We start from the raw sequence: 21,190 nt of genomic DNA, 5'->3' as shown, positions 1-21,190 counted from the left end.
CAGGTTAAGTGTATGAAAGAAAATACAATATGTAGGGATGGTACGGAGCGTTTTTTAAGTATTGGAAATAATGTTCAAGGCAGTTCTGTTGAAATGTAATTAGCAGCAACAGCCTAGCGTGCAGGATACTCATCCTTTCCCTGTATTTGCTGAAACCCTGGGTATGTGTTCAAGGAAGGGGAGTTGTCAGGTTGCCTGGATCCTTATTTTGTGAGGCTGATCTAGGTGAGCTTCGCTGCTTTGTAAATTGCAGCTCTGTATGGTTGTGATACTTGGAACTGCATTTTTATGATTAGCTTTGAGGCTAGAAGGGACGATTCTGATTGCACTATGCAGAATCTAGACTTGCATTCGGCAGGGAGCACGTACTGCCCAATACCTCATGGACAAACTGGGCACCCTGTAAAGAGAATTCTGACTTTGCCACTTACAGTGGAGGGAGTAGTGAACACTTGTCACTTTCTTCATTGATCTGATTATCTAGATAGACTAACTATATTATTTCAAATGCCTTTTTTATTTTTATGGCAACTTTCTCATTCTATAACTCTAAATGAGAAATAATAACTGTAGCGAAAATAGATGTTTGGAGTCTTTTTCACTAATGTGGGGTTACTGTGAAAACAGATCTGCTGCTTAAATTCTTGTGTTTCATGGGAGGGCCAGAAGCATCAGAATATTTTGAAGCTGTAAATACAACAACTGGTTTGGTCTTGTGTATTCCACGTAGTTGGGGGAAAATAAGTGAAAAGTAAAAATTTCTGGTATCCTGGAAAAGCAGAGTTTGACACTACAGATCATAGGTCTTCAAAGTAAATGATAATTCACAGTATGAATAATGGAGCCCATTGCTTTCTTTATCTGATAGAATTTGTTGAAGATCATTTACAACCTAACAATACTTGTTTTTCAAGATTGAAAATCTTCTCAGAAGAAGGAAGGAACCTATTTCATCTTCCTCTTGTAACTTGCATAATTATTAGAACTAAAATTATTTTTTCTGCTTACCGGATTGCATGTGCTTTCAGAACAAGTCCGCTTACTATTAGGAAAATAGGTTTGTCAGCCTGTCAGTTGACAATCTGCAGGCAAACATTTCTATTTGCATTAGATAAACTGGAAAATCTGGGGGAATATAAATAGAAATGGCCAGCTGAACTATGAATAGCTTAACTTTTTCGTTTTTTGTCAATCATTTAGGCTTGATCGTCTCTTTATTTTACTGGACACCGGTACAACACCAGTAACAAGAAAAGCAGCTGCACAGCAACTTGGGGAAGTAGTGAAGCTGCATCCTCATGAACTGAACAATCTCTTATCTAAAGTAAGCATCTTGGGGTTTTTCTGAGCTTGCTATCAGCACTTTAATGGTGAGAACAGAACGAGTTTTCTGGGGTGTGGTTTCTGTGGGTAGAAGCAGCAAAAATATAGTATTCCTGTGGAGCTCTCTTAAAAAAGGAGACTGAAGAAAAAGGAGACTGGTTCTTAAGCATGCTGTTTTGTTAGCCCCTGAGATGGTTGCATAGGTCAGGTTTCACTTTGTGTTCAGTATAGGTATTCAGCATTTGCTGTACATTCAGATTTTCTGCTATGAAGAGAATCTCTACTACATTTTAAAATTTCTGCTCCTGCCTATAAAGATTGTTACTTGTGTGATACAGGATAATATAGGAAGCTGCATGTCTTTAAAAAGGTTGGAAAATAGAAATAGGTTTGCATTAGCTGAGACTGCAACCTGTCCAAGCCCAGTAAAAACACCAAAAATAGTTTTGTATCTGACAGCTGGAGATGGCTGAGTGAACTCAGTTCTGCTCTTAATGAACAGGTGCTCTCACCACATGGTATCAACAGAGTGGCCAAGGAATCATGATTATCAAACCACTTTCAGTGCAATAAATAGTTTTTCCAGATTTGAGGCACAGTGGTAAATTAGATGAGCGTTATGTTGTTGCAAGTGACCCATGTTGGCCCTCTTCTTGGATAAAGTTTTAATCTCTATTTTTGAACACTTCCTTTTTGAAAGCTAAAGAAGTTTCAAGCCTTGTTTGGTACCTGGAGAAAATAGTCTACATCTTATTAAGCAAGGGTGAGATTGGCTGATGGAACTAAATATATCTACAAGTTAATATTAACATCTGGCTATGGCAAGTGTGAATGATACAGAGAGGGTTGCTCATGGCTTCTTGGCCTTTGCTTTTGTTATTTAGAATCTTGTCTTGATCCATAGCAGTGAAAGTGTGTTATATAGAACATAACAACTGATGGGTGTTCTAAAAGTACATCTTAAACAAATCTTAATTTATTTGTTAATCTTTCTTTAAAGGTGTTAGTGTATTTAAGAAGTACGAATTGGGATACCCGTATTGCAGCTGGCCAGGCTGTTGAAGCAATAGTGAAAAATGTGCCCGAGTGGAATCCAACTCCAAGATCAAAACAAGGTGCTTCTTAAATGAATTATGTAGAGTTCATTGTATATCTGATGCAAACTGTCTGTGATACAAGACTTCTTGAGGCAGCTGTGCCATTCTGTTTAAAATGAGCCTGCCCTTTTTTTTTGTATGCATGGACTGTAGTAAACCTCTTTGGCTTGAGATGTTCATACTCAGTTACAACACGGTGCCTGACCTTTGCTTCTTCTAGGATTCCCATGCTTCAGCTCTGTACCCTCAGAATGCTTTACTCTGTATAATTAAGATGAATAATAACTAGTGAAACAGCAAGACTTCTAACCAGACAAGTTTGTCATGATATTTTACAGACTCCCATCTTTTCTGTTCCCTTGCTTAAAGCACCTTTCTGAAAGAGGGGAAATGGTGGCTTGCTGCAGTCTGTTCTGTTTGTGCTCACTTTGCATCTGGAACTGTTGCATTAGGGATGTTACAGCTGCTTTTATAGTCTACTTGTGAACTTATTGTCCATGATTTTTTCTAAACCTATTTTGAACCTGCTGATACTGTCTACCTTCACAACCTTTTGTGACTTAGGTTCCAGAAATTTAACAAGTGGTTAAAATCAACAAAGCACTTTTGGGGTGATCTCATACTAGTTCCATTCAGTGCCTCCTGATTCCTTTACTGCAGAATTTGCTAAGCAAGTTCCACATCTGCCTTACCCACTGCCTTTATGATTTTTGTAAACCTTCATCATATTTGCACCCCTCCAACAGGTTTCTCCTCTTCAGCTTGAAGAGTTGCAACCTCTTTAGTCTCTCCTCACAAGACAGCTGCTCTGTCTTTTTGATAACTTTTTGTCCTTATCAGTGCTTTTCTTATTCTTATGTCCTCCTTTAGATGCACAAAACTGCACATGGTATACTTGCATCCCTGGAGTACTGATATTTACAGTTAGTGGCAAAATAATGTGTTTCATCATGTTTTCAGTGTTCTTCCTGATGATAGCCAGTACTTAGTTGGCTGTTCTGTAACTGCCCAGTAAGCTGGTGAATACAGAAACTGACTGTAGTGCCTCCAAAATCCTTATTGACTGTTTACTCCCAGTTCTGAATTCAGTGTTGTTTAGTCATAGCTTAGGTTCTTAACGTTGCACTCTAACTGCTATCTTGTTGCCCATCACTGCTCTGAGAGTCCTTCCTGGATTTCTTAGTGCCAGTGTAACACTGGGTTACTGGAAAGAGCTTAGCGTTGCATACATGCTGGGAGAGGAGTGCACAGTGAAATCTCCCTTCCATTGCTAAAGACAAATAGAATTTGTTCCAACATTGATCTCTGAAGGAACCCATGGCTTTTATCTGTCTTTAATCAGCTTTCAGTCTGCATGAGGATGTTCTCCCCAGCTCTGTAGTAAATTGGTTCCTTCGATTTTTAGTATGAAACCTTGCCAAAAGCTTTTGAATGGCTGTTATGTCCAGTAGATCCCCTCTATCCACTTCATGAAGCTCTTTAAGGATGTTGATGAGAGGGCTTTTTTCAGGAGCTATGCTGAGTCTTTCCCAGCGAACCATATTTATCTGTGTACTTTATAGCTTTATTTATAGAATCTACCATGTACGTGTATAATGAAATGTTAACTTCTTCAGGTCTGAAGAAATGTAGGCATTACTCATTTTGTACAGCGATCTGTATGCAGTTGGACTCATTCTACTGTAAATGAACAAACTTTCATAAATAGGTGTGGGGTGAACCAGTAAACTAAATACTGTATTTCTTGTAGGTAACAATGGTATTTGTAGTGCTGGCTGTAATTCAGGATGTGAGCTTACTGGGTTGTGTAGGCATGGGCCATTTTTTTGGACACTAAGCTGTGCATGACTAGGAGCCACAAGACACACTAATCTTCAAGTGTTGAGGGGAGGGAATACTTTGGAAGTGAATTCACAACCAAGAAATGATAAGACACCTTGTGAGGAACAGCTCTCTGCTGTATCAGCGTGGAACTGCATTGTACCTGCAGCTGGACTACTCCCCAGCTCCCGTATCAGGGTTGCCTTGCTGTTGGTCAGACGGTGCAGTGTTGGCATGATACTTACAGTTGAACTATTTGTGAACAATGTGCAGCTCAAACTGCAAGGTGGCCATCTGTTTGCAGAGAAGACCCAGTACTGCATCAGTGTCCCAAGTTTTAAAAAGCTAAATTTATAAAGGGAAAAATATGAGAAGTTTTTTTTCTTTATGAAATGGAGTTTTTACAAGTCAAAATCTTGTGTGCCTGATGATTCTTTGGGGGAGTGAAATTATTTCTTCCTCTACATCACTCTTATCTTTCTTCTGCCAAAACTTTGAACAACATTTTCATCACGTTTTCCTTGATATTATTTTCAATGTTTGTTTAGAACCAGGATCAGAAAGTCCTATGGAAGATTCACCTTCAACAGATCGGTTGCGCTTTGATAGATTTGATATATGTCGGTTGTTAAAACACGGCGCATCTCTTCTTGGATCAGCTGGTGCAGAATTTGAAGTCCAGGATGATAAATCAGGTATATCTTTATATTTTACTTGTAAACTAGAGAAGTTACTGGTTTGAAGAAGTATGTGGTGTCTCTATTAAAAGTCTAGTCATCCTAGCATCCTGAGAAACTATGGCAAATAAAAGGAAGAAAATATGCCCCAACATAACTGGTTTGTATTACCTTTCTTGAATTAGAGGGTTTTTGTAGGGGGTGTGTGGGTTTGTATTTTCTTTCACTGGAATTATTGTGTGTGTTGGAAGGAGAGTGGATACCTGAAGGAGTGGGACAGGAAAAGCGGGTGTTAAAGGCTGTTGTAGAATTTCTGAAGAATCTTTTTCTTTCTTTTGACATGCAGGAACTATGACCACTCGTTCTTCATTAAAACAATGTTCCCAATATAGCTAGTAGGATGTGTCTTATTGAAAAGCACGAAGGTTTCAAATATAGAGAGTGCATGAAAAATACTGGGATAAAACTGTCAAGGTCAGAAGGTCAAATATTTAAAACCTGCAGTGCCTGTTAAAATACTTCAGAGCTGTTAATTTCCAAGTCCTTAGAGGACTTCTGCTCAATTGTTGTACAGAAGGAAATAGTTACTGCTTTGTTTTCTTCCATCCGGTGGCCACTGTCTGTGTTCATAGCATAATGCAGGCCTTCCTATAGAGTATATTGTTGGGGCACTTGAATGCTATACAGACTTCAGTGTTTACAGTCTGCTAGTGGAAAAGGGGCAGAATAATCTTTTTCTGCAATGAGCATGGGACATCAAGCCAGAGTTACCTAGTATCAGTTAACTTTCCGTTTCTCTTAGAAATCTTGTTGCTGCTTTTTAGTCAGTGTACTTGTAACTTTGGTCTCCTGTAAGCAATGTAGAATATGCATGCATCAGCCGTGTGATGATACCTTTTGTTTCAAGTGACTTGCCTGACATCTTTCTGCAACTTTTTAGCTGAGTTGGTTTACATCTGTAAAGTGGCATAGAATTATTTTTATCTATAAGATATACATACATATAAGTATGTGTAGTTGTTACTGTACTTCTCTGCTCTGCTTCCAGCCCATCTTTCAGTTCCTCCACCAAATGAAATGGTGCTATAGATAAGAATCCACTCTGGCTGCATAGCCCTGATTCACTTATTCCCTGTGCAGCATACGGAGAAGATCAGGGAGGAACAGAACCCATGGCTTCTGACACTTAGGGCATATTCTGTTTTTTTTTAAGCTTCACTAGTATTTTGTTGTTTGCCATCTTTTCTGCTAGGTTAATAAGGTCTTCTAAAAATTCCATTTCTTCTAATGAAACCCTACCTGTTGAGAAACAAGTTTTGGTTTATATGTAGCAAACTTACTTGGCAGGTTTATTTTAGACAGGCACTGAATTTGTCTGTTATTTTTAATATAAATGTGAATACCCCCAAAATCTAGGTGTTAAGTAATTCAAGTATTTGTTTACAGAACATTCTTAAGGTAGTTTCTTTTAACTTTCTAAATGAGCCTCACTTGGCACATGAAGCTTGAGGATTAGTTTATTGACAGAGTACAGCACCCTAGGAAAATCATCCTTACACATCAGTCTGCCTTGCAATTGGCAGTTTGGGCAGAAGGAGAGGAGATACCTTGGTCCTGCACATGTGGCAAGGAAGAATGTTTCTTTAGAAAACAGGTTCCAATTCGGCCTAACTTAATACAGAATATTGGATTGAATGTTATTTGAGGGTTTTACTGGTGGTTTTTATTTCTTAGGTCTCTGTTTCCCAACAGAAGACAAATGTTTGGAGAACAAAAAATTTAAAAATAAATAAATAAATCAACCTTAAACCTTACCAGATCCCACAGGGATGCATGTGGTGATTAACAAAGCACTAGTTCTTGAATCAGTTGCTGGATTAACTTAAGTGTTAGTTCTCTCCTTTCAAAGTGCACTTTCCTTTTAAAAAAAAAAAAAGTTTATTATTATTTTTTTCTTTTGTAGACCAAGTGTAATTAATGAATTTCATGGCAGCTACTTTCTGTTTAAAAATATACTTTAAGGTAATTCTGTATTTTCCACAACAGAAAGGTCTTCCTAGGAATTATGATTGGGTTTGAAAGATTTTATTTATGTATTATCTAAATAGAATTTAATTCTGTGACTTTTGGTGTTATGTTATTTCATTGTGCAAGACTTCACTAATAGATCTGTCTGGAAATCTGACACGTCTGCCTTTTTTAAAAACTTTTTAAAGGTGAAGTTGATCCTAAAGAGCGGATAGCACGGCAGAGGAAACTGTTACAGAAGAAGCTTGGCTTAGATATGGGTGCTGCAATTGGGATGAATACTGAAGATCTGTTCAATGATGAAGATCTGGACTATTCTCCTTCTTCAGTTTCACTAGTAAACAAACAACCTGTAGGTAAAACCTCGGGCTGTTTGACTGCAAGGAATAATACAGTGGGTTTGCTTTATTTCAGCTTCTGCAGTTACAATTTTTTTTATTTTCAAATATGATAATCAACGTCTAACATGGTATGCTTTGGCTTCCTGAACTCTTAAGCATCATAGTTCCACATTAGTATTATTTCATGTCAAACTGCTGCTCTGAGTTTCGAATAATGGAGAGCTGAGGAGGTTGAACACAATGTGGGTTTGGGGATTTTTCAGGACCTCTGTTGTAAGAATTGCTGACAATGGATGACTTCTCTTTCAGACTCTTCAGGCTGCTGAGTTAATTGACTCAGAATTTCGAGCTGGTATGAGCAGTAGACAAAAGAATAAAGCCAAAAGAATGGCTAAACTGTTTGCAAAGCAAAGATCCAGAGATGCAGTGGAAGCTAATGAGAAGAGGTATAAGAGTGAACTGTTTGCTCTTTTTTCAGTCAAGCTTGAATTGTAATTTGATTTATCTGTTGAAAAACTTCCTACAGTCTTTGCCTCTTAATATTTTACATGGTAATCGTGTTGATGGTAAAACGCAACTGTTGTAGTCATTCCCAGTAGACTCTATTAAGAATTTGGCTGTAGAGGAGTCTTGGAATAATGCAATGGTACAGTTAAAAACTTCTGTTTTGTCCCTATTAGTAAATATGTCTTGAGAATAATTCATGAAAATGGGAGAATTATGAAGATGATAATGAAAATCTTAGATATAACTTTCCCATGTATGGTATGTTCTTCGTCACGGTAGTTTAGTGACACGTTATTGGACCTGCTGTATTCCTAATGAGCAGTAAACAAAAATATTTCTCTTTGGTTTTATTTAAGAATTGCTGTATTTCTTTGAAATGGCTGAAAAAGATTGTCAATTTGCCTCCACACTGAATTTTGTTACCTGCAACTTTGTACCTATTGTGCGTGTTTCAGAAGGTGTTAAACTTCTTTATTTTGCATTCTTGCCACACATTATTGTATGTGAGACTTCAGTTGTAGAAGTAATTGTTTCCCCTAAAGCATACTTTCTGTTCATAAACTTGTATTTGTTCCTTCTCAGCAATGACAGCACTGATGGGGAACCAGAAGAAAAGAGAAGAAAAGTTGCAAATGTTGTGATTAACCAACCTGCCACAGACTCAAAAACACTGGTAGAAAATGCTCCAGAAGAGGTATGATGTGCTGTTAGCAAAAATGATCATTCGGTTGTTTAGTAGAGTAACATCAAATAAAACTTCCTTATGCTCCCAAATTCTTTACTCATTCTAGCATTATGAGAAAGAGTAAACAATGTTATTGACAACTTACTGTATGTAGTGAAGCAAATGGACTTTGAACTGTGTACAGCATCGAGAGGAAAACACATTTAATCTTGGTAATAGTCTATCCAAGTGAACCTGAGTAGGTGGATTACAGGTGTCAGACCTGGATATTGAACTGTAAAACTGTGCTGAACACTTAGATAACAAGATTACACACAGTCATAAATATTTTGATCTAAATGTTCGTGTATACTTCATTTAATCTTTGCCTCGCTTTAATTTAAGCTTAATTTAGAATTAAGTTATATCTTTAGTAGTTTAAGATTTAAACAATACCTTAGTCTTGGAAGAAATTTGCATTTGCTTCAATCAACTGAAAAATTGTTGGAAATGCTATACCTGAATACAAATAGTGCATAAAAGTTTATTTTATAGAGACTGTATTTTGATTAAAGTTGAAATAAGGTTTTCCAAACACAGCTTAGTAACTAAATTCTTATTTGCAAAACAGTGCTGTGAAAATGCATTTATGAAAGATTAATGACAGCTGCGAACTGAGTACATGCTGGTTGTTCGCCTTTTAAATGCTTTGTCTTTATGATGGCATGAACTTCCTAATGTTAGTATCATAATTTATTTTCTAAAGCCTTGTCAACTTGCTTATAAGAAATTTGGAGATAATGGATATGCTCCTGGATTTCAGAAGTGTGGAATATGTCTTATGAGGCGCTTATTATGAGTGAGCATGGTGCTTACTACTTGATTAATTGACCTAATTAGATTATCTAGTGTAATTTCAAACTGGGATTTGTCTATTACACTTTTTAAAGGCAAAGTTCATAAATTTAGAGAGCCGCTAGAGGGGATGTGAAACTTGAATCTTCTGCCATAGTGGGGTTCAAAAAGGAGACTGGATTCCAGAACATCAAACTTAATTACCCTAGGGAAGAGGTTACACTTCTACCAGCCAAACTTAGCAAGCCTTTTAAAATATCCAGTGCCAATCAGCAAAGTTTCTGAAGAGTGGAAGAAGTTATTTTATTTGGTTAAGCTTTGGAGGTCTTTGTTACCTTTGTGTATCTAAGTAGCATACAGTGTAAGAAATGTTCACCTTATCCCTTTCTCTGTTAGTCTCATACTTACTTTTTATGAATTTAGGCAAATGAATGGCCTCTCGAAAGTTTTTGTGAAGAGGTGTGCAATGATCTCTTTAACCCTTCCTGGGAGGTAAGATACATGCAGTATCTGAAGTGTAACTCTAAGGTTGAGAAAAAGTAGATTTAAACAGAAGCACAGAAATCATATGCTTAGGACTTGAGGATTTTACTGGGTATCAAAAATTATGTCAATCGTAAATATAGATTACAAAGTCGAGACTGATCTGGTTTAGAGAAATTAACAGTTTTTTTTCTAAGACTTATTTAAAGGGGAAATAAAATGAGAATTTTGGAAATACTGAAATTTGAGCAAAAAAAAGTTAAGTAATTAAAACAGGCTTGGATTTATCAGGAATTTGTGGAATACTGTGCAAGTGTTGCTGACAACAGTGGCATGCATGTTTGTCTAATGTTCAGTTAGAAAAGGGAGAAAAAATCACTTAACAGTGAGTAGGTTACAAAATTGTTGTTTGTTCCCTTCGTTTATAAAAAGGAATGTTTAAGGTTTTTTTTAAAAGTTATTTAATACCAACTACAAAAACTATATATTTGGTTGCCTTGTGAACTTGTTTTCAAGATTCAAAACTGTTCTGCTCAAGATTCAAAACTGTTCTGCTCATGCTTTTATTCAATCTCCACTATTTTCCACAAACTTTTCTATAAATTCTAAGCAAAAATACGAAGTGGCTGACAGCAGACTTTCTTGAACAGAAGATGGGAATAGCTGTTGTCAACTAACCCCAGTTTTGTCATAAGAAAGTTAATCTTTGGAAAGATTAAATGTTAGCAACAACTGTAACGTACTTAGGCATTATCTGTATCACAGGTTCAATGATAGCAAGTTGGCTCTGCCTATACTGACCTCAAACTTGGAAACACAGAGATAAGTCATACACAGCCTGCATGATTATTTTGGGCCCAGAAGAAGGGTAATTGCATTCTTGTGGCACATCACTCCATCTAAACTAATAAGCCTCATCCTATTTGAAAGCAGGCTGTTTGCAGTTGAAGTCAAAGTCCACTTGTCTTCTGAAATGCAGACATTCTCATAGCCTTCTTATTACATTTGATATAGGGCACACACATCTGAATTAAGGAAGTAGATCAATACAAAATCATTCTTATGATATGTTTTGATGGAAAAACAGGTTAGACTACCTCAAAATACATGTTTATAAATGACCCTCTGGCATCTTCTTGCAGTGTCTATAGGCAGCCTGGGTGACTAGTTTAGTGCCTAGCTTATAGGCAGCTGAAGTCAGGTGAGATAAATCCTACTACTGGTATTTCCATTATACATTTGTCTTTCTTGCTGCTGTTCTGTGTTTTGAGAAGCTGAGAAGTTAACTAGCAAAGTGTTACTTTTGGCTTGTGAAAACTAGTTCATAAGCAATCCCAGACTGTATAAACAAGTGATCAATGTATCATTAACAGTTGAGATTTTAAGACTATGCTCTCTGGCTGTTTTTTATTGTCTTGATTATAGATTTTACCAGCAGCCACTAGCTGTGCATATTTCAGTTTGCATTTCATGTAAAATACTCTGATACTTAGAGGACCTACCAACCACTCATCTCTAGTTGTTACTATCATGAAATGAAGTACAATATTTTTCTACTAGCAACAAGTATGTATATCAAATACCCTTTACTAAAGAAAAAACACAGAATAAGTTCTACACAAACCTATGCAAAGGCCTCAATGAAAACCCAGTTAAAAAGTTGCAAACACAGGGGTTTGGTGTAACTATTGTGCTGGCTTTTCTTGATTAGTCAGTTGTGTCCAGTTAGGGATCAAAAATATGAGAAACAGGTATTGTTGTAGCACATCTTTGTACTGCTATTCTGTAATTTCCAAAATTCTTCCTAGTGCATTCAACTGCTTGGTGGGAACATATATGTGGTTATAATTTGCTTTCCCATAGCATTTGTTCACTTTTTTTGTAATGTTTAGCCAAGCAAGGTAGGTTTGTAAGCTATGCAGAAGAGTAATTCTCCGATTTGTTTTGCGGACCCCAAGATACTCACTGGGGGTCTAAATTTTGTTTAAGAAATACAAAGTCTAATAAATACAAAGTTTACTAAAAGTGCTGCTTTCCTGTAGCTTATAAACTTACTATAAATGGTTAATCTGTGAGCAGTCCTTGTGCCTCTCCCTTCTCGCAAAGTCAGAAATTGCAGTGATTTAGAAACTAACTGCCAAAGCCTTTTAGGTAATTCCTGAGATTCATATAAGGTGACTTTATCGGTATTTGTTAATCTTTCTCCGAAAACTAGTGTTTTGTAACATAGGGAAGTAAAACTAAATGAAAACTGCCTTTACTGGCTACGTTACTGCAAATACGATAACAGTATCCTCTCTGTTAGAAAGTGGAAGCAATTCTTAGTTGCTTCTGTCCGTAAACTGACAAATATTTAATAAACACTAGCCTGTCCAAGAACAACTTGTTTTTTTGTAAGTACATAATTTTATCTAATAAGATACTACCTTGTCCACAAATCTGTAGAATACCACTAATTCTACAATATTGCACGTCTCTATTCAGAAAAAAAGACGATGATGTGGAAAAAATAGGTGTTGATGTGAATTACAGTGTTTTCAGTTAAACAGTGTATTCTTTATCTTCTGTTCCTAAATATTTTAAAATTCCCATTTTATTTCACTTTTCTAGGTTCGACATGGTGCAGGTACTGGACTGAGAGAGATACTTAAAGCTCATGGTAAAAGTGGTGGTAAAATGGGAGACAGCTCTTTAGAAGAGGTGAGTTTCCAGACATGTTGATTTCTTAAATTAGGTTTAGCAAACTGACTTCTTAAAATACTTAATCTTTGTAGGAGGTGGGTGATATTGCGGGAATATCATAACCATGAGATCTGTCCGCTCAAAATAATATGGATCAAATCACTGCATCTACTGATGAAATGCTAAATTCCTTTTAAAAACCCTGCAAAATACATACTACTATATAAACAAGCATTAATATGTGGGCTGTGTGTAAATTTATTAAATACTAACTTCCATACTAGAAAAGTATTAGTTACAGGTGATGCTAGAGGTGTGTTGAAACAAAATTCACTATTCAAGTTGATTATGTAACTAGGTTCAATGAAGTGGCTTAGGCCATCTGATTTTATTCACTTAAATAGTAAGCTGCCTATCAGTCTGGTTACTGTATTATGAGCATAAGTATTTAAACAGTTTCTATGTATTTAGAAGGAAAACACTTTTAAATTTCTTGACAGTAATAACTTGTTTACTAATATTGAATCTCATTCAGATTCCTACTGACTTCCCTGCTACAAAAGCAGCAGGGAAAGCTTGTGGTTTAGAGAGCGTTGAAGAATGAGGAGATATCCTTTTCATATGCAGATCAAACTACTGTAGCATACTTTGTGTATGGGGAAAGCACGCAGAAGCTGCCCTCTTTTCTTGCTTCCATGTGGATTGTATTTGTTCCATGGAGATTGTGGAGTAATAATAACACACACTGCAATGATGAGATACTCTGATTGGTTTCTTATCTCTTTATGGAAAGAGTCTGTGTACTCCAGACTAGCTTCAAAGGCTGCTGTGCATGCTACATGCAAGTTATAATTCTTTGACACTATATATGAATTCTGTGATACAATCCATAATATGGTGATAATGATGTTTATTAAAATTACAGTTTTCAAGGGAAATACTGATCTAGTAGGCCAACAGTGGAGATGGAGAAAGATGATGTCAGAGTAGTTCCTTTTATGAGGCTTCTGCTCTGGGGTTTGGAGTTACAAAGCTATAGGGCCTCTAATTAACGGATGCCAGAGCCTCAAGACAAGCTTGGGCTAATTACTTTAATCTGGAGGAGACTTGACTGAAATATGAGTTCTTTTCACTTGGTCTCCCACATTGGAGAAGTACTGCTTCATAGTTCATGTTTATTTGTAAATATTCTTCAAATGCATTAATTGATTTGCCTAGGACACACTGACATTACTTAGTACAGATTATGTAAGTGACCTTACCTTTGTGTGTTGTATGGGGATAAAATCATCTGTCTGCCTTACACGGTGCTTTCCAGCCTTTTGATTAAAAGTACTATGTGTACCATTGTGATGTTTGTGATAAGCCAGGGCAGAGCTGAATTAGTGCTGATTATTCTGCCTTGATTATCTGTGCAAGATGACTGTATTCAGTCGATTTAAACATATGTTGGGATTCCTTTTTGATATAAATTTAGTGAATGCAAGCATGTCAGAAATCCTTTATGAATAAATACAGTCAAGGTGTTCATTTTTTCCTCTCTTTACAGATGATCCAGCAGCATCAGGAGTGGCTGGAAGACTTGGTTATTAGACTACTTTGTGTGTTTGCATTAGACAGATTTGGAGACTTTGTTTCAGATGAAGTAAGTTGCCTGAGTGAAGAGGTAGATAAGCAGACTTCTGCAGATTATACTGCAGCAGATCAGCTGTGCTTTGTAGACTGATACTGCATGTGCCTGCTGTAACTGCTATGAGATGCTTACTACAGAGTAATAGATAACACAAATTTCACCTCATATAGCAGTTTTGCTCACCTGATTCTACTCATTGATTTATTTCTAAGTCAAATTTCATGTTGAAATACCTGTTTCCTCATTTACTTGATCCTAGGTGGTAGCGCCAGTGCGTGAGACTTGTGCTCAGACTTTGGGAGTAGTATTGAAACATATGAATGAGACTGGAGTTCATAAAACTGTCGATGTTCTCCTGAAGTTGCTTACACAGGAGCAATGGGAAGTGAGACATGGTGGTCTCTTAGGAATAAAATACGCTTTGGCGGTCCGTCAGGTAATAACCTTCGTGACAAATTGCAGAGAACTTTGGAACAGAAAGCTCTGTTCAGAGATGAAGATGTGCCTGAACAATGGGTTGATATGATAAAACTGTACTTGCTTGCACTGCATTCTCATGTGGGTTAAGATGTGTGACTGCATCTTTATCATCCATGCTGCAGAAATTTGCAGGTTTATATCAACATAGTTGTATTGCTGTAACCTTGTTAACAGTTACGTGCATAAAACAGATGATAAATAGAGGCTGTACCTGTCTGGTTTTTATCATACTTTCATACGCGAGGTTAACAGAGCTCTGTGCTACAAGAAGTTTAGTTTATTCATCATATTATTCTGCAAACACTGGGTTTTGTTTACACAAAAACTGAACAAAGTTAAGTTCATTCAAATATAAAACCTAGGTTTTATTTCATGAATGGTACCTTCAAATATTTAGATTATATTCTTGGACCTGTGCTTTCTGGTTATATAACAAAGAGGTTTATTCACACACTTGAAGTACATTTTATTTGTTTGGTGCATTATGTGATTTTAAGTTTAAAGATTCTTTTGATCTTTTTGGCAGGACATGATCGACACATTATTGCCTAAAGTGCTACCTGCAATAATTGAAGGTCTCCAAGATCTGGATGATGATGTCCGAGCTGTTGCTGCAGCATCTTTAGTACCAGTAGTGGAAAGCCTGGTCCACCTTCAGTCTCAGAAGGTGACTGAGCTGTTTTCCGTTGATTTTGATCGAAAATTTCACTTTTGGTCTGAGCAAAGAAAAAAACACAATTAGCACTTGGATATTTTTCTTCTCTTTTTGTATGTTAACTTTTTCTGCTTACTTGTCTAGGTGCCTTTTATTCTTAATACTTTGTGGGATGCACTCCTGGAGTTGGATGACTTGACAGCTTCTACAAACAGTATCATGATCCTTCTTTCTTCCCTTCTGACTTATCCTCAGGTCCGCAAGTGCAGGTAACTTTTTAATTAGTATTACTCCAGTATTCAGTATGACTGTCAAGTTATTTTCAGATTGGGATAATCAAAGTTGCCTTAAATCACATAAAAGGAGATGCTCAATTTAAATCAGTAGTTTAATTTTACTCTGGCTTTTCCTCAAAGGGAAGGTTAGGACAGTGCTTCTAGTTTCATTTCATTAGTAATGGGCACCAAAATAATTAAAAGGTAATAGATATTGTTTATATGTGACTTTTTTTTCCTCCCTCCTCTGGTTGTGTTGGGTATTTCTGTAAAGCATATTAGCTGCACTCACATGGTGGCCCTGTCCACAAACTTTTTTGTCTGCTCCTGTTGACAAACTCCAAATAAGTGAGCAAACAAGTTACATTAAAACACATGCAAACGCCTGTAGAACTTTACTATTAGAATAGTTCTAAAGAAAGCTACAAACTTAAAAATTCATATTATGTTTGACTGAAAGGTAGATAAAGCAGTGGGTAAATTAAGTTACTGGAATGTTCACTGAAGAAAGGAGGGGGAAGATGTTAACTGCTTGTCGTTATGTATGACAGGGAATTCTTTTCTGCCCCTTTTTCAAAGGCAAGTGTCTTCCTTCCTTATTTCTTAATATTAAGGCTTTTTTTCTGAAAGATAAATTCTTAATTGCAAAGGGCAGTTATTGTTAGCCTTTAGGAACAGTAAAATAAATCCTTTGAGTTTGAAGACAGTGCTGCTATTCAGGATTGGCAAACTAAAGGGATTGCATGTTAGTATGTTAACATTTTTTGTAATACACATACTAAACTAGCAGTATTTCCACTTTAAACATCTTGCCTTTCACATCCTGAACGATTGTCACTACTGAAGTTGTTTTTTGCACAAAGTTAAGAGTGAAGCTCTGTTGCTAGCCCCATCTGTAATTCAACACGTACTATGTGTATCAGTTGATGTACAAGTTCACACACAAAAAAATAAAACCAAACTTGGGTCTTAAAATCATGCCTAATAATAAATTTAAAACTAAAAATATATTTTCTCTAAATGTTTGTACAAAGGCCGAAGTATAATCTAGGAAGCACCACAGTAAAAATACATGCTTAAATCAGCTAGTGCTTTATACCAATAAGAAAAAACCTCTATATTTATGAAAAATAATGATGCTGACTCAAACTATTTAAAATGTTTAAGTTGTAGTAATTTGATCCTTCACTTAAAATTACCCAACATATGTGATGATACTTTTATTTTTATTTTTTTCCCCTTTTCACTGCCTCTCTATCTCTATTTCATATATTAGCATTCAGCAGTCACTCACAGTGTTGGTCCCACGTGTGTGGCCATTCTTGCATCATACTATATCTTCTGTACGAAAAGCAGCACTGGAAACATTGTTCACACTGCTCTCTACTCAAGACCAGGTAAGAATTGGAGATAGTAGCATTTTCTTATGATGCATATTGGAATCTTCTCAATCACAATATTCCTGTTTCAGAGCTCTTCAACATGGCTGACTCCAATTTTGCAAGACATGTTGAGACACATATTTCAGTTCTGTATCTTGGAAAGCAACCAAGAAATTCTGGATCTTATTCACAAGGTATTTGTATGACTTATGACCTAGATATATACTGATAGCTATCTACCTCTTTGTATCCTCTGTTCTTTTGTGCCAATAAAGCATAATCTGTTCTTGTTAATTATTTGTAGTCCACCTATGTGATGCAGACTGAAAGGGAGTAGAATACAGACTGAGCAGAATAGAGACTGAAAGGGAGCAGAATGGTTCCTTCATTTTATGAACGTGTATATGATCTTACAAAAACCACAAAATTGTTATGATTTGCACTATCTTTCTTACCCCAGGTATGGCTGGAACTGTTAAGTAAGGCATCTGTACAGTATGTGGTTGCAGCTGCTTGTCCGTGGATGGGAGCCTGGCTCTGCTTAATGATGCAGCCATCTCATTTGCCGATTGACTTAAATATGTTGCTAGAAGTAAAAACCAGATCAAAAGTAAGTGAAATGTGACCTCACTAAGTGTCCTGGGGAAAATAGGAAAGTGATTACCAGGCACAGTAGTAGAGACACTTTCTGAAAGTGTTAAGAGGGAAGTAGTGTTGCCTTTCCACAACTGCAAATGTAACCTATGTTGTAGACCCCAGTTTGTAGAGCAAAATAGTTCTCAAGTTACTCATGAGAAATCAGAGTTTGGTCATGTAGTATGCTAAATGGGGATCTTGTATTTTACAAGTATTTACTTGGTTCTGTATCTACAGTGATTTCTTTAACAACTGTTTGCGGGATTAAGTCTAAAGCATTACTTTATTTGTGAAGAAGATTCTGAAAGAGACTTCCTTTTTCCTTTGTGTGGACTGAAAATGAAGTTTTTCAGTTACATGTTGAGGATTAGTACTAATTTTCAAGTGAAGGGACAATGTCTTTCATTTAATGGGACCAAAGCGAAGTGTTAATGGAGAAGGGATTTATAATAATGAACTACTTTCAGAAGTCTGTTATCCAATAATGTTCTGGGTTAGTCCAATTTTTGCAGGATATGATGGTTATTGGAAATGTTATGGAATATGAATTCATCTTCTCTATTGCTTTATTTATGTTAAACCTTTCTCAACTTTATTCCATAGGAAAAGGCAGGTACTAAACTGCGTCAAGGTCAAACCCAGAATAAGGAGGTGATTCAGGAATACATTGCTGGGGCAGACAGTATTGCAGAAGATCCAGCAACCAGGGATTATGTTGTCATGCGAGCTCGGATGATGGCAGCAAAGTCAGTTTACTGGAAACCTGAAAAAATATTTAAAAACAATGTATTCTTTTTGTTGCACACTGTTTTTGCTGTAATCTAATCACATAGACTTTTTGGCATCTTCATTTTGAATCATTAATTGATGAGTAATTGTAATATTGAAGCAACTGTTCTTTCTCCTTTTGTCAGGTTGCTTGGAGCACTCTGTTGTTGTATTTGTGACCCAGGTGTAAATACCGTTACTCAAGAAATAAAGCCAGCTGAATCATTAGCTCAGCTACTGCTCTTCCACTTGAATTCTAAATCTGCCTTGCAGAGGATTAGTGTTGCATTAGTAATCTGTGAGTGGGCAGCGTTGCAAAAGGTAGGATGTTTCTGCAGCAAAAATAAATTTGACTTTACTAACTTGATCCGTAGCTCATCATCTGCTACTTCAGCTTGAAATAAAATTTCAGTCTATAAGCTAAAATGGTATTTGTACATCTAAATGTTAAAATCTTGATAGCTAGACGATACAGGAATAAATTATGCTACTCTAGTAGCTAAATGCCAACTGTTAGAACTATGAATCAGTAAATATGTTCACATTTCTTCTACAAATTAGTCTATCCAAGATGCATGTTATCTGAGGTCAGTGCTTCCTTTTAACATGACTCTTTCCTATGTTCATAATCACTCCAGTTCTAGTGACAGACTGAAAGTTTTGTTCATAATCCATAATACCTTTAATACGGATAAAAGTGTTAATGGTCCCTCTGGAACCTGGATTTCTGTAGCTAGGTTCTACTGTTTATTACCCATATCTGAACAAAAGAAATCTTGATTACTCAAAAATACAAATTGTGTCTTTTCTGTTACAGGAGTGTAGAGCTGTGGCCATTTGTGTGCAACCTCGCTTACTTGGGGTCCTTTCTGAACACCTCTATTATGATGAAATTGCTGTTCCTTTTACACGAATGCAGAATGAATGTAAACAACTCATTTCATTATTAGCTGATGCACATATTGATGTCGGAAACAGAATAAACTGCAGTGTATTTACAATAGATCAAGCAAATGATCTGGTAAGTAGAGGCATGCCTGCCATTCATTCAAATCTATTACTGTCTTGAAATACATATTTAGCATAATTATTACTTTTAGAAATCGTATGATGACTTCATACTTCCTTTGACATGAGATGTGTGATAGATAGTACACCCCCACACACACACTGCAATGTTTACAGACTGTACCAAAAATTAAGTAGAACGCAAGGTAGATGGTTGACTATTGAAATCTACACAGAACAAAGTAGCTGGAACTGTTTCAAACCATTGTCAAAAGACTAGTAAATGAACTGTGCAAATTCATGCGAAGGGAGCTTTGTAAAAGTTGTTGTATTTAAAAGGGTTTTTATTTCCACCTGCCTGTTAAATTGCTCTTTTTTATATATCTGAAAACATCAGTGTTAGATGTGCTTTACATATTAAAGGTAGCCCTTGATGTGAAAAGTTCTGTAAGCGAAAAAAGCTGATAATGTTGGGACAACAGATTAAAAGGCTTTTGTTCCAACCCCAAAATGGTTTCTGAATCAAAGAGAAAAAAGAGCATGGACAGATAAGGTAGGATGTAAATGAAGAGCTTGTAGATTTGAAAGCCTGCTAAATTAAAGGTGTCCGGGGTGGGAAAGGTGTGTAGATTTGGAGGGATGAATGAATGGGGATGGATGTGGTACAGTTTTCTGGGGGAAGAAAGGCAATCAAGATTCTAGACAGGTTTGTCTGTGCAACTGGGATGCTGGGGAGAAGAACAAGAGAATGTTAAAGATTGTATGATTATGGCCATGATGAGAACCTAGGAAGATGCTGGATCTTCAAATTCCCAGACTGTAATACTTTTGTAGCAATGTGTAGCAGCTTAACTTGGAAATCTCAAGGTATCTTTAAAGTTATAGACAATTGTCTATATGGGCTGAAGGGATTTTGGCAGCCAGTCTTACTATGGCTGCCATCTAAATTGAGTAGGTTCCTAAGGTGAAGACATAATCATAAAAGCTCGTAGTATGTGAAGTACAGGAGTTTTCATATACCTCAACTATTTACTCGTCAGTCTAGTAATACAGATGCTTGACTGATGTATCTATATTCAAAAGATATCCATTCTGGATTTGAGGTCTTCGGAAAATGCATACCATAGCTATTTGCTTTTATTCTGTGGCTGTCTTCTGCTCCCTTTTCAACTGTTCAGGTTTTCTTAAAAAACATAGACCAAGCCAAGTCTGTTCTAATATCTGTCTCCATGAATTAGATGTAAAAATGCTGTGCTTCTCCTAGCACATTTTCTGCATCACTTGGTCATTCCCAGTTATCAGGGTCACGTGGAGTAGAACTTAAGGCTTCTACAGCTGTATAGATAAGTATTGGGTTTGTACTGCTTCCATAGTTGAAAGACTTGACCCGAACATTTAAAAGTAAAAGGCAATTAAACGTTTCAGAGTCCAGCTGTCCTAACAGCAGAATAAGCTCAGTGTTTCCATGACTTCACGGTGCTTCTAATCCGTTTCCTGTGACAGATTTAAGCAACAATAGTCATGCAGCTGGAGGGAGGAGGGGAAATAAGGCAAGTCTTGCAACTACTGTTCTGTGTTGACTTTTTCCTTAGATTTTATCTCAACCTGTCTTACCTCAAAGGAAGATCAGCTTAGAAATAACTTCTGTGTGCACAGAACCTTACACATCCTTTCTGGCCTGTTGTATTCATAGCATGTTCCTCATCACTCTATCTTTCGTATTGGTAAACCAAAATATCTGGATACATCTGGTGGATATAGGATACATTTTGGGAAGTATCTAAACCTCTTCTAGCTTTCACAATACAGAATTTAAATGTTTTTAATATGTCCAGTTTTTCCCTTGAATTGGAAGTTCAAGATTCCAGAAACTAA

General features: G+C 36.6%; 1 protein-coding gene across 2 annotated transcripts in view; it reads left to right on the top strand.

The window, feature by feature from the left end:
- BTAF1 (B-TFIID TATA-box binding protein associated factor 1) overlaps positions 1-21,190 on the top strand; it is a 47,325-nt gene that overhangs the window by 8,835 nt on the left and 17,300 nt on the right. For both annotated transcript variants that reach the window (XM_040563803.1, XM_040563804.1), the window contains exons 2-19: positions 1,201-1,324; positions 2,324-2,438; positions 4,790-4,936; positions 7,135-7,298; positions 7,597-7,733; positions 8,377-8,488; positions 9,737-9,805; positions 12,407-12,496; positions 14,028-14,123; positions 14,371-14,547; positions 15,118-15,258; positions 15,391-15,515; positions 16,798-16,918; positions 16,993-17,097; positions 17,364-17,513; positions 18,143-18,285; positions 18,454-18,628; positions 19,125-19,328. In XM_040563803.1, coding sequence (XP_040419737.1) covers positions 1,201-1,324; positions 2,324-2,438; positions 4,790-4,936; positions 7,135-7,298; positions 7,597-7,733; positions 8,377-8,488; positions 9,737-9,805; positions 12,407-12,496; positions 14,028-14,123; positions 14,371-14,547; positions 15,118-15,258; positions 15,391-15,515; positions 16,798-16,918; positions 16,993-17,097; positions 17,364-17,513; positions 18,143-18,285; positions 18,454-18,628; positions 19,125-19,328 — 2,395 coding nt within the window. The remainder of the gene's footprint in view (positions 1-1,200; positions 1,325-2,323; positions 2,439-4,789; positions 4,937-7,134; positions 7,299-7,596; positions 7,734-8,376; positions 8,489-9,736; positions 9,806-12,406; positions 12,497-14,027; positions 14,124-14,370; positions 14,548-15,117; positions 15,259-15,390; positions 15,516-16,797; positions 16,919-16,992; positions 17,098-17,363; positions 17,514-18,142; positions 18,286-18,453; positions 18,629-19,124; positions 19,329-21,190) is intronic.

Source organism: Cygnus olor, chromosome 7 (assembly GCF_009769625.2).
Source record: "Cygnus olor isolate bCygOlo1 chromosome 7, bCygOlo1.pri.v2, whole genome shotgun sequence".
Lineage (NCBI taxonomy): Eukaryota > Metazoa > Chordata > Aves > Anseriformes > Anatidae > Cygnus > Cygnus olor.
Note: the sequence above shows the minus strand (reverse complement) of the source record. Positions and strands in the feature narration are given on the sequence as shown.